Source organism: Schistocerca serialis, chromosome 8, assembly GCF_023864345.2.
Source record: "Schistocerca serialis cubense isolate TAMUIC-IGC-003099 chromosome 8, iqSchSeri2.2, whole genome shotgun sequence".
In the NCBI taxonomy this organism is placed as follows: Eukaryota; Metazoa; Arthropoda; class Insecta; order Orthoptera; family Acrididae; genus Schistocerca; species Schistocerca serialis.
The window spans coordinates 99897258-99910703 of record NC_064645.1 but is presented as its reverse complement, the minus strand read 5'-3'; the positions used below and the strand labels follow the sequence as shown (position 1 = coordinate 99910703).

At 44.5% G+C, this 13446-nt stretch overlaps 1 protein-coding gene across 1 annotated transcript in view; it reads left to right on the top strand.

Moving 5' to 3' along the window:
- LOC126416851 (uncharacterized) overlaps positions 1–13446 on the top strand; it is a 1707974-nt gene that overhangs the window by 977746 nt on the left and 716782 nt on the right. The window contains exon 5 of the mRNA XM_050084734.1: positions 7390–7630. Coding sequence (XP_049940691.1) covers positions 7390–7630 — 241 coding nt within the window. The remainder of the gene's footprint in view (positions 1–7389; positions 7631–13446) is intronic.

The following is a 13446-nucleotide window of genomic DNA, read 5'->3' as shown; positions in this document are numbered from 1 at the left end:
ATTCTAAGACAAGTTATAGGAACAATATCTTTTAGCGTGTTCCTACATTTTTCCGGAACTCAAACTGATGTTTCCCACAGTCGACGTCTACCATTTGTCCAATCATCTGCACATAATCCGAAGCAGTATTTTCTAAACATGGTTTAGTAAACTAATAATTAGGTTTCATTCACACCAGTCAGCTGCTGTCGTCGTAGGAGCTGGAATTATTGCATCCTTTTTGTAATCTGAAAGTATTTCGCCTATCTCATATACCTTACGTACCAGGTAAATTTGTTTTCTCGAGGTATTTACCCACAAATATCTCAATAATGTCGTATAACGCAGGGGCCCTACCAATTTCACAAATTTATTTCATGTCATCATACATTATCTTAATCACATGCGGAGCTATTAGGAAAACGAACGTGTACTACAGCGGTGGCAGTTGGTTTTCTATACTGACTAGCATAATGCTTTCACTATGCTGTTCATAGTGGCTCACCCACATCCCATTTCTTTATTTATTATTGGACCTACTCCTGAGTTAGCACTATTTTAGTTTCTGTTGATAAATCCGTACTCCCCTGAACATAGATCTTTTTCTTCCTTCAACAGCAGTTCACTAATTCGCGCTGCGTTCAACTTTGCCATATGCTTTTCAAAGTTTCTATCTACCTACCGGATTAGCCGCCATGAGGTCCGAATGGGGAACTATGTTACCTTCGGAAGATCTTATGCTTGAGGTTTCCGTCATCATTAAATCATAATTTCACTCCCCTTTTAGTCGTTTCTTGTGCCAACATAACAAATCCATAATGTTTAATGTTGCAAAGGCAGATCAATTCGCCAGACTGTTGTACATGTAACTACCTCCACCATGCTAATCACCATATTTTCCGAAAACATAGATTATGTGAAACCCAACTAGCACCTTTCTCACATGACACACTAAAAGCTCTGTGTCAAGCGCGGTCAAGTACATACAATATTTGACTCAGTACCACATCAACGTTTGTTATCAACAGTACGACCATATAAAGTATTAAGCGAAATTTGTGACTGGATTGAGAATTTTTTGGTAGGGATGACGGAACAACTTGGATGGAGAGTCAGTAACACACGTAGAAGTAACTTTGGGTGTACCCCAGAGAACTGTGTTGGGAACGTTGCTGTAGATGTTGTATATGAACACGTAAGTATTACGGAAATACTTCGGGAGCTCAGATGCTAATCCCTGGAGGGAATATGACGTTCCGCTATGGCCGACTTGTTAAGCTACCTTTGCATGGCGCTTGTGCTCAGTACAACGCTCCGCAACCGTGCGAATTGTTTGTCGGATATACATGCTGCCACATTCACAGGGTACACCATACACCACAACGAGAGCTCGAGGATTTTATTCGAATTGACGCGGCTTGAAAATCGAGAACGTTTCATTCAGGTATGCCGTCGCGAAAGACTCCGTGGATACATAACTGAAGTACTTCTTCTGTTACCTATGGTTTCTTCATAGTTACCTCCTGTGTATCTAAATTTTTCTTTACATGTTCTGTGATTGCCCCTTTTAGAGACGTGCATTCCTCTTCACTATAATGCCTACTGAGCTATTGCTTATGACTGTATTTATAACCTCAGAGAAATTCAAGCGTATCTTGTCATTCTGTAGTACTTCTGTATCCCACTTCTTTGAGTATTGATTCTTCCTTACTAATCTCTTCAATTTCAGCTTAGTCTTCGTCACTACTACATTGTAATTTCAGTCTATATCTGCTCCTGGGTACGCCTTACAATCCAGTACCCGATTTGGGAATCTCTGTCTGACCATTTTGTAATCTAACTGAAATCTATCCGTACCACCCCGCCTTTTGCACGTACACGTCATCCTCTTGTGATTCTTGAAGAGTATTCGCTATTACTAGATGAAATTTATTGCATATGTCAATTAGTGTTCTTTTCTCTCATTTCTCGTCGTAATTTCAGTCTATATCTGCTCCTGGGTACGCCTTACAATCCAGTACCCGATTTGGGAATCTCTGTCTGACCATTTTGTAATCTAACTGAAATCTATCCGTACCACCACGCCTTTTGCACGTACACGTCATCCTCTTGTGATTCTTGAAGAGTATTCGCTATTACTAGCTGAAATTTATTGCATATGTCAATTAGCGTTCTTTTCTCTCATTCCTCGTCCCTGACCATATTTTCCTGTAACCATTTATTCTACTCCTTCCCTACAGCTCTGTTCTAGTCTCCCACGACTATTAGGTTTTCATCTCTCCTTACATACTGTGTTACCCTTTGATATCTTCATATACTTTCTCTATCTTCTCATCTTCAGGTTGCGACGTCGGGATGTAACGTTGTCAGTGTCGGTTTGCTGTCGTTTCAGATATGAACAATCCTGTTACTGAACTGTTCATAGTAACGCAGTCTCTGCCTACTTTCCTGTTCATAACGAATTCTACTCCTGTTATACCATTTTCTGCTGCTGTTGATATTGCCCTACACTCATCTAACCGCAAATCCTCGTTTTCTTTCCATTTGACTTCACTGACCCCTACTAAGATTGAGCTTTTGTATTTCCCTTTTCAGAATTGCTAGCTTCCTTACCACATTCAAGCTTCTGACATTCCGCACCGGGACTCGTATAACATAATTCTTTCGTTGGTTATTCAATATCTTTCTCGTGGTCACCTCTCCCTTGACAGTTCCCTTCCAGAGATCTGAAAGAGGAACTGTTACGGAATATTTTGTCAATGGAGAGATCATTATTATACTGTTATTCAATTACAGGCCACATGTGCTGTGGATAGCCGTTATGTGTTTTTAATGCAGCGATTTCTATTGCTTCAGCATTCTCATGCCGCTGATCATTGCTGAGTCTTCCGCCTTTAGGGGCAGTTTACCACCCCAGGGGCAGTTTCCCCTGAGTCTGTGTCCGCTCCTCCGCCCTCTTTGACAAGACCGTTGGCAGAACGAGCGTGACTTCTTATCGGAAGTCTTCGGCCGCCAATGCTGATTATTAATCGAAGTTCAAGCGTTGGCGGGTTTCGAACACGGGACCGAGGACCTTTTGGTAAATAATCAAAGATGCTACCCGTAGACCAAGGATGCAACCCAGTTCTTTTTGTTTGTGCTCTAATGGTCTGGCGTGTGTGAGAAGCGTGCTTTGTATTACAGTAGCCTCGGGGGAGCCTCTTTACGCACAAGTAGATTCTTCTCTTTCAGTAAGATGAATGCGGCGTAATGCGTCGCGTAAAAGCCATTCCCAGTCAGGAAGTGGACCACACCTCTGCTTTGGTCGATATATCTCATTTCTAACCGTTCTACAATGTCGAGCAACAGGTTATAAACCTGAAACTTCTTGGCAGATTACAACTATGCGCCGGACCGAGACTCGAACTCGGGACCTTTGCCTTTCACGGACAAGTGCTCTACCACCTGAGCTACCCAAGTACGACTCACGCCCCTTCCTCACAGCTTTACTTCTGCCAGTATCTCGTCTCCTAGCTTCCAAACTTTACAGAAGCTCTCCTGCGAACCTTGCAGAACTAGCACTCCTGAAAGAAAGGATATTGCGGAGACACGGCTTAGCCACAGCCTCCTTTCTTTCAGGAGTGCTAGCGCTAGTTCTGCAAGGTTCGCAGGAGAGCTGCCGTAAAGCCTGGAAGGTAGGAGACGAGATACTGGCAGTAGTAAAGCTGTGAGGACGGGGTGTGAGTCGTGCTTGGGTAGCTCAGGTGGTAGAGCACTTGCCCGTGAAAGGCAAAGGTCCCGAGTTCGAGTCTCGGTCCAGCATACAGTTTTAATCTGCCAGGAAGTTTCACATCAGCGCACAGTCCGCTGCAGAGTGAAAATCTCATTCCAGGTTATAAACGTCGCAGCCCTTGTCACTGCTACCCCATTCCTATTTCCAGCTCTCTGACTGACTTCCTTAAGAGGAAATGGCCTTTTACTTGAGTATAATACAGACAATGTCGACGACAACATCTCTGGCCAAATCACCTAACACATAAGCTGTGAAACCTTCGTAGGTGAGTCCGCCCCTGGTGGCTGAGTGGTCAACGCGACGGAATGTCATACCTAACGGCCGCGTTCGGTTCCCGGCTGGGTCGCAGATTTTCTCCGCTCAGGGAGCGGCCCTAGCCACACGGCATTTATATTTGTAGGAGTACTGGGTACATGGTTTAATAACAACGAGAGCCAGAGGTTGGCGCGTTCCTCGATTTCTTTATGTGTACTTAGTTGGCGGTTATCTACAACTTACCTGTTACCTGGAGAATCATTTTCAAACTTTTTCTATCATTTTCAACGAGTTACTAATGCACTTTCTTTTTTTCCTTTAATTCATTCCTTTTTCCTTTGTAACTCATTACTATTAATCGTTTCCTTATAGCTGAAAATAATATTTTCATGCATAAATTTATCATATGAAACACTATGAAATAAAAGACCTTTGTTTTCTAAGTATCCCTCAATCATTAGAATGAAAAAGAAAGAAAAGAAAAATGAACTTAGGCACCGTTGACAGTGCGTACACAAGTGATGCATATTTAACATCTGCGGTGACATTTTATATGGACACATCACTGCACCTGTCGTCTGGAGCCGCAGTAAGCGCCGCAAACGCCTGCTGCCTGCCCGTGCGACCTAAGCGAGAACAGAGGTCTTTTCTGTCAAAAAGCAAATTACCTCACGCGCATAGAACAGGACGTCGTACCTTGGTGCCCTCTTCTCGTCAGAAACTTGCTCACCTTCAGCATAGTACTTTCGATGTGCGTTGTTTCCTTTTAATAACCATGTTTAAGTATAAGATAACTTCTTATTCAATGTGAAACTATAAACGATTATTAACAGTTTAACCTTTAAATAGTGTAACTTTCTAGTGCGTTGTTACACCATTTTACGTTACGTACCTACTTGTTTCAGAGAAATCACACTCGCGCTTGCGAAATACGCTAATTTCAGGCTTTGTAAGGCAGTTTCATGCATTTTAGCGTCTAAAAAAATATGCATATACTTCCATATATTTTTTTATTTGTAGTGAAATTCTTATTGGCGTATGACAGTACCATACAAAACGCTAGTCGGACAGTACCACACAAAACGCTAGTCGTAAGCCTATCAGTGGATTAGGTGTTATATAAAGGAAGTCACATTTATCGTGACCACCTCAACTAATCTTCTGTACAGAAACACAATAAGAAAGAGGTACAGTTAAAATATAGTTTAGCTACCAGAAGGACATAAATGAGCCTTCCTTGTAACTTAGTTCGTTACGAAACTTTGAAGAGCAGTACTTCTTTTAAACAGCACCCGACATTTTTGCCGGCCGTTGTGACCGAGCTTTCTAGGCGCTTCAGCCTGGACTCGCGCGATAGCCACGGTCCCAGGTTCGAATCCTGCCTCGGGCATGGATGTGTGTGATGTCCTTAGGTTAGCTACGTTTAAGTAGTTCTAAGTTCTAGGGGACTAATGACCTCAGATGTTAAGTCCCATAGTGCTCAGAACCATTTGAACCATTTGAACAATTTTTATCCACTTCCTCTCCTAAAGGCTCGTTCAAAACCATATCACAGAGTACTATTCACGTAAATATGGCGTTATTAAAAACGCAACACAAATGTGTTTAATATTCATCTGTTCTAGCAGACTGTGTAATTACCCAGGGTTAGCGTAAAATGTGTACATGACGGGGCTGACAGAAACGCAGTGAGAATGAAAACTAGTCATTCAGTGAACCGAATCAACTGAACTGGAGAAAATTTAATGGCCAAGATCGTATTCAATATTACTTCTATCTATCAGGTGAGCCTTGTCCGGGAGTTACGCAGGGTCAGCCATCGGTAATCGGATTTAGCATGTTAATGTTTAAGGGGTGGCTGGATGCCCTTCCTGCCACCACCCCGTACCCCCCTGGAAGGAATAAGTGTACCCCAACTGTCTGCGACTAGTGTGATCCATGGAATAGTGCGAATGTGTTCAGATGTCTGCGAGCCGTGTAACTGAGGCGGGACATCGGGAAAAGCCCGGTATTCACCTAACGGGATGTGGAAACCGCCTAAAACTGACATCCAGGCTGGCCGGCTCGCCGGCCTCCGTCGTTAATCCGCCGGGCGGTTTCGATCCGGGGCTGGCGCGCCTACCCGACTCCAGGAAGCAGCGAGTTAGCGCTCTCTGCTACCCTGGCGGGTTGTATTCAATGTTATTTATTCCTCATTATCTGTTTCAACAGTCATCTTATGATCTTTAAAACACCTGCTGTTACAAATCCTGTTTCAGTATGACTGTATCCCGCATTGACATTCTGGTGGACATTACGTAGTACATTCCAGACAGTTTTGTAAAAAAAAAAAAAAAAAAAAAAAAAAAAAAAACGGATTGGCACAAATGAAGACAATATAGTAAAAAAAATAATTTAGTTACACAAGCTCATTTTAACTCTATTTTTTTATTTGTGGCAATCCAGATACAGTCGTAATGAAATGAGACATACAACGACCATTTTAAAGATCATAAGGTAACAGTCTTACTTCTGAAACAGGTAATGAGGAGTAAATTGTACTGAATGCGATCGTGGCTATTAATTTTTTTTTCCAAAGAAATTAGGGATCATTCCTTCTTACCTACAATTGCGGCAAATTTCAATCGAATATGTAAGTCTGCAGGCTTTCGTGGCTGTTGTCACTCAAGTTAAAATCCACTGGGTTATTCAGACGCGTCATGTTTCTTCTAAAATGATCGACTTTTCGACCCCTCTGCTGGGATCTAGAACAGCAGTAGTGGACAACAGAAGATCCTGAGGACGATCCCGGCAGCGGGGTCGAAACGTCGATCATTTTAAAAGAAACATGACGCGGCCTAATAACCCAGAAGATTTAAACTACAACCGAAAAATTTGAAGGTGTGAGAGAATACGCCAACGAAGAGTGGGTAGAAATGCTACTCCTCTATGGAGAAACTGAGTATCAAAACGGGAATGACAAGCGTCTACTTTAGTTGTGTTTGCATCTGTGTTAGGTCGCCCAACCCATCTGCACTGTGACGTTGACTGTGACAGTGAGAGTCAACTTTGTGCTACGTTTCTGTCAGTATCAAGTTTACTTGAATGTTACATTGTGATACGTTTCTGAACAGGTCTTGACAAGGGGAACTGTATCATCAGATTTAAAAAATGGGATGCGGTATAGAAAGAGGTACTGTTGTTTACAACGTTACGGGAAAGGCAGTCACGCCTGGTAGCTGAACAGCATTTACTCGACACATTTTTTGTTTTGCTTTCGGACAAAAAAATATTGTTCGCTGGCTGGACCATTGGTCGTTCCGTTCCTCCACACCTTCCCTCTGCGTGGTGAGAGTCCAGACGTTTGTGATGCAAACATGGCGGTCGCTTTTATGTGTCCGCAGATCCAGTTGGCGTTCCTGGTGTTCAAGCTAGACAAGCCCAACGACTGCAACCAGAACTTCGTGCAGGTGTTCAAGGACAACACGGACATGCCGTCGCGGCTGAACGAGTTCTGCGGTGCCAAGGCGGAGACGGTGCTGTCCGAAAACAACGTGATGCACGTGCGCTACTGGGCAACCTCGCAGGCCATCAACGCCACCTTCGACTCGCTCTTCACCGCCTACCGCGAAGGCAACAAGAAGCGTGAGTACCGCAGACAGCCACCCACCTGCCAGTGTCTTATGTAGGCCGGATAACACAGAGAGAAGTAGTGTTTTGGCTGGGGCCTGTCGAGGGGTTGTTCTTCCTCCTAACAGGAAAAGGTTTGCGTCTCCCGCCACAGTGGCTCCTTTCCACATGACGTATGGATCTTGTGTTCTAAGTGTACCTATTGAATATAGATGTGTGTGTGTGTGTGTGTGTGTGTTGATGACCACTGCCCACCGCAGCGTTGGATGCCGCCTGGTTACATTGCGGTCACGTGATGCGACAACAAAAGTACGTAAGCGGAGTAGACTCGGAAGGGGAGACACCCTAGTGAAGATATGGGATGCAAATGGGGAAATCCATTGACATAAGAGACTCAGGAAATGAGCAGATTATTACACTACTGGCCATTAAAATTGCTACACCACGAAGATGACGTGCTTCAAACGCGAAATTTAACCGACAGGAACGACATGCTGTGATAAGCAAATGATTAGCTTTTCAGAGCATTCACACAAGGTTGCCGCCGGTGGCGACACCTACAACGTGCTGACATGAGGAAAGTTTCCAACCGATTCCTCATACACAAACAGCACTTGACCGGCGTTGCCTGGTGAAACGTTGTTGCGATGCCTCGTGTAAGGAGCAGAAATACGTACCATCACGTTTCCGATTGCGGTTTATCGTATCGCGACATTGCTGCTCGCGTTGGTCGAGATCCAGTGACTGTTAGCACAAAATGGAATCCGTGGGTTCACGAGGGTATTACGGAACGCCGTGCTGGATCCCAACGGCCTCGTATCACTAGCAGTCGAGATGACAGCCATCTCATACGCATGGCAGCCACGTCTCGATCCCTAAGTCAACAGATGGGGACGTTAGCAAGACAACAACCATTTGCACGAACAGTTCGACGACGTTTGCAGCAGCATGGACTATCAGCTCGGAGACCATGGCTGCGGTTACCCTTGACGCTGCATCACAGACAGGAGCGCCTGCGATGGTGTACTCAACGACAAACCTGGGCCCACGAATTTTTCGGATGAACCCAGGTTTTGTTTACAGCATCATGATGGTCGCATCCGTGTTTGGAGACATCGCTGTGAACGCACATTGAATGCGTGTATTCGTCATCGCCATACTGGCTTATCAGCCGGCGTGATGGTATGGGGTGCCATTGGTTACACGTCTCGGTCACCTCTTTTTCGCATTGACGGCACTTTGAACAATGGACGGTACATTTCAGATGTGTTACAACCTGTGGTTCTACCCTTCATTCGATCCCTGCGAAACTCTACATTTCAGTAGGATAATGCACGATCGCATGTTGCATGTCCTGTACCGGCCTTTCTGGATACAGAAAATGTTCGACTGCTGCCCTGCCAAGCACATTATCTAGGCCTCTCACCAATTGAAAACGTCTGGTCAATGGTGGTCGAGCAGCAGGCTCGTTACAATACGCCAGTCACTAATCTTGATGATCTGTGGTATCGTGTTGAAACTGCATGGGCAGATGTACCTGTACACGCAATCCAAGCTTTGTCTGACTCAATGCCCAGGAGCATCAAGGCCGTTATTACGGCCAGAGGTGGTTGTTTTGGATACTGATTTCTCGGGATCTATGCACCCAAATTGGGTGAAAATGTAATCACATGTCAGTTCTAGTATAATATATTTGTCCAATGAATACCCGTTTATCATGTATATTTGTTCTTGGTGTAGAAATATTAATGGCCAGTAGTGTATTATGAAGAGCCCGTGAACGAGTATCTCGATCACGGCGAAGCTGGTCGAATGTTTACGTGCTTCTGTCGTGTGCATCTACGGAAAGAGGATTAAGGATAGTGAAACTACCACTAGGTGCTAAATGGTTGGACGTCCACGACTCTTCACAGAGCGTATGGTTCGGAAGCTTGTCTGCTCTGTAATGCAGGGTAGATGGTTAACTGAGAGATCTGTGCCGAAAGAGCACATTGCTGGTGCACGCACAAGCGTTTCGGAGCACACCGTTCATCGTACATGGTTGAGTATGGAAATCTGAACATGGAATATTGTCAATTACGAATGCCACGGGTACGGCACGATCGGGATTCGACCGTCGATCAGTGAAAACGTGTCGGCTCTTCGGGCGAATCTCATTTTTGCTACACTGCGTCGACGGTCGTCTCAACGAATGCCGCCACCGAGGTGAACGGCGGCTCGAAACGAGTAACCGAGGGAGGTGTCCCAACGGTTCGTATACTGGACTCGCATTCTGGAGGGCAACGGTTCGAACCCGTGATTTCCTTGCAGCGTCCCAAGCAAACGCCAGAATGGTTCCTTTGAAAGGGTACGGCCGATTTCCTTCCCCATCCTTGACACAATCCGAGCTCGTCTTGAGGTCTCTAATGACCTCGATATTGACGGGGTTTTGAAACCCAGTCTTCCTTCCCAGCTTCCTTCTAAACGTGCAGCGCGCCACGGATGTAGGCTGGATAGAGCAGTATTATGCTATGGGAGACATTCTCCCGCGCTTGCATGGAACCTGTGGTAGTAGTCGAAGACACGCCGACTGCTGCGAACCACCTGCGTCCGTTCGTGCTTGGTGTCTTCCCGACGGCAATTTCAGCAGCATAATTGTCCTTGTCTCAGAGCCAGAACCGTGCCAGAGTGCTTTGAGGGGCATTATAGTAAACACACGTTGATGTCCCCACGACCTCCGCGTGATGTAAATCTTGTGGAACACATCTGGGTCACTATAGGGCACCATCACCACGTACGCAGATCAGCGGCCGGTTATTTCCAAGAATTACGTGACTTGTGCGTAGACATCGAATGCGACATACCTCCAGAAACCTATAAACAAAGTGTCGGATCCCCGATACGGAGAATCAGTGATATATTTCGCTCCAAAGTTGGGCAACAAGTCATTAAGCAAGTGGTCATAATGTTTTGGCTCAACTCCCAGGGATGAAACACCATCAACGCTGTCACATGGCGTATTTGAGATACACTGCCGAGGGATATGATATTTAATCGAGGTCATCGACCCAAAATCTCGGCCAGCCGCGGTGGTCTCGCGGTTCTAGGCGCGCAGTCCGGAACCGCGCGACTGCTACAGTCGCAGGTTCGAATCCTGCCTCGGGCGTGGATGTGTGTGATGTCCTTAGGTTAGTTAGGTTTAAGTAGTTCTAAGTTCTGGGGGACTGATGACCACAGCTGTTAAGTCCCATAGTGCTCAGAGCCATTTAAACCATTTTGAGCCAAAATCTCGTTATCATCTGTCCTCCAATTACTAGCCAAATACTGGTGGTAAAGATTTCTTCTACCTCCAGGATTCAAACCGGACACCCATGAACCATGGACCTTGCCGTTGGTGGGGAGGCTTGCGTGCCTCAGCGATACAGATAGCCGTACCGTAGGTGCAACCACAACGGAGGGCTATCTGTTGAGAGGACAGACAAATGTGTGATTCCTGAAGAGGGGCAGCAGCCTTTTCAGTAGTTGCAAGAGCAACAGTCTGGATGATTGACTGATCTGGCCTTGTAACACTAACCAAAACGGCCTTGCTGTGCTCGTACTGCGAACAGCTGAAAGCAAGGGGAAACTACGGCCGTAATTTTTCCCGAGGGCATGCAGCATTGCTGTATGGTTAAATGATGATGGCGTCCTCTTGGGTAAAATGTTCCGGAGGTAAAATAGTACCCCATTCGGATCTCCGGGCGGGGACTACTCAAGAGGATGTCGTTATCAGGAGAAAGAAAACTGGCGTTCTACGGATCGGAGCGTGGAATGTCAGATCCCTTAATCGGTAAGGTAGGTTAGAAAATTTAAAAATGGAAATGGATACGTTAAACATAGATATAGTGGGAATTAGTGAAGTTCGGTGGAAGGAGGAACAAGACTTCTGGTCAGGTGACTACAGGGTTATAAACACAAAATCAAATATGGGCAATGTAGGAGTAGGTTTAATTATGAATAGGAAAATAGGAATGCGGGTAAGCTACTACAAACAGCATAGTGAACGCATTATTATGGCCAAGATAGATACGAAGCCCACGCCTACTACAATAGTACAAGTTTATATGCCAACTAGCTCTGCAGATGTTGAAGAAATTGAAGATATGTATGATGAAATAAAAGAAATTATTCAGATTGTGAAGGGAGATGAAAATTTAATAGTCATGGGTGACTGGAATTCGGCAGTAGGAAAAGGGAGAGAAGGAAACGTAGTAGGTGAATATGGATTGGGGCTAAGAAATGAAAGAAGAAGCCTCTTGGTAGAATTTTGCGCAGAAACAACTTAATCATAACACTTCGTTCAAGAATCATGAAAGAAGGTTGTATATATGGAAGAAGCCTGGAGATACTGACAGGTTTCAGATAGATTATATAATGGTAAGACAGAGATTTGGGAACCAGGTTTTAAATGGTAAGACATTTCCAGGGGCAGATGTGGATTCTGACCACAATCTATTGGTTATGAACTGTAGATTAAAACTGAAGAAACTGCAAAAAGGTGGGAATTTAGGGAGATGGGACCTTGATAAACTGACTAAACCAGAGGTTTTAGAGAGTTTCAGGGAGAGCATAAGGGAACTATTGACAGGAATGGGGGAAAGAAATACAGTAGAAGAAGAATGGGTAGCTTTGAGGGATGAAGTAGTGAAGGCAGCAGAGGATCAAGTAGGTAAAAAGACGAGGGCTAGTAGAAATCCTTGGGTAACAGAAGAAATATTGAATCTAATTGATGAAAGGAGAAAATACAAAAATGCAGTAAGTGAAACAGGCAGAACGGAATACAAGCGTCTCAAAAATGAGATCGACAGGAAGTGCAAAATGGCTAAGCAGGGATGCTAGAGGACAAATGTAAGGATGTAGAGGCCTATCTCACTAGTGGTCAGATAGATACAGCCTACAGGAAAATTAAAGAGACCTTCAGAGAAAAGAGAACCACTTATATGAATATCAAACTCTCAGATGGAAACCCAGTTGTAAGCAAAGAAGGGAAAGCAGAAAGGTGGAAGGAGCATATAGAGGGACTATACAAGGACGATGCACTTGGGGACAATATTATAGAAGTGGAATAGATGAAGATGAAATGGGAGATACAATACTGCGTGAAGAGTTTGACAGAGCACTGAAAGACCTGAGTCGAAACAAGGCTCCGGGAGTAGACAACATTCCATTAGAACTACTGACAGCCTTGGGAGAGCCAGTCCTGACGAAACTCTACCATCTGGTGAGCAAGCTGTATGAGACAGGCGAAATACCCTCAGACTTCAAGAAGAATATAATAATTCCAATCCCAAAGAAAGCAGGTGTTGACAAATGTGAAAATTACCGAACTATCAGTTTAATAAGTCACGGCTGCAAAATACTAACGCGGATTCTTTACAGACGAATGGAAAAACTAGTAGAAGCTGACCTCGGGGAAGATCAGTTTTGATTCCGTAGAAATGTTGGGACACGTGAGGAAGTACTGACCCTACGACTTATCTTAGATGCTAGATTAAGGAATGGCAAACCTACGTTTCTAGCATTTGTAGATTTAGAGAAAGCTTTTGACAATGTTGACTGGAATACGCTCTTTCAAATTCTGAATGGGGTAGGGATCAAATACGGGGAGCGAAAGGCTATTTACAATTTGTATAAAAACCACATGGCAGTTATAAGAGTTGAGGGACATGAAAGGGAAGCAGTGGTTGGGAAGGGAGTGAGACAGGGGTGTAGTCTCTCCCCGATGTTATTCAATCTGTATATTGAACAAGCAGTGAAGGAAACAAAAGAAAAATTCGGAGGAGGTATTAAGATACATGGAGAAGAAATAAAAA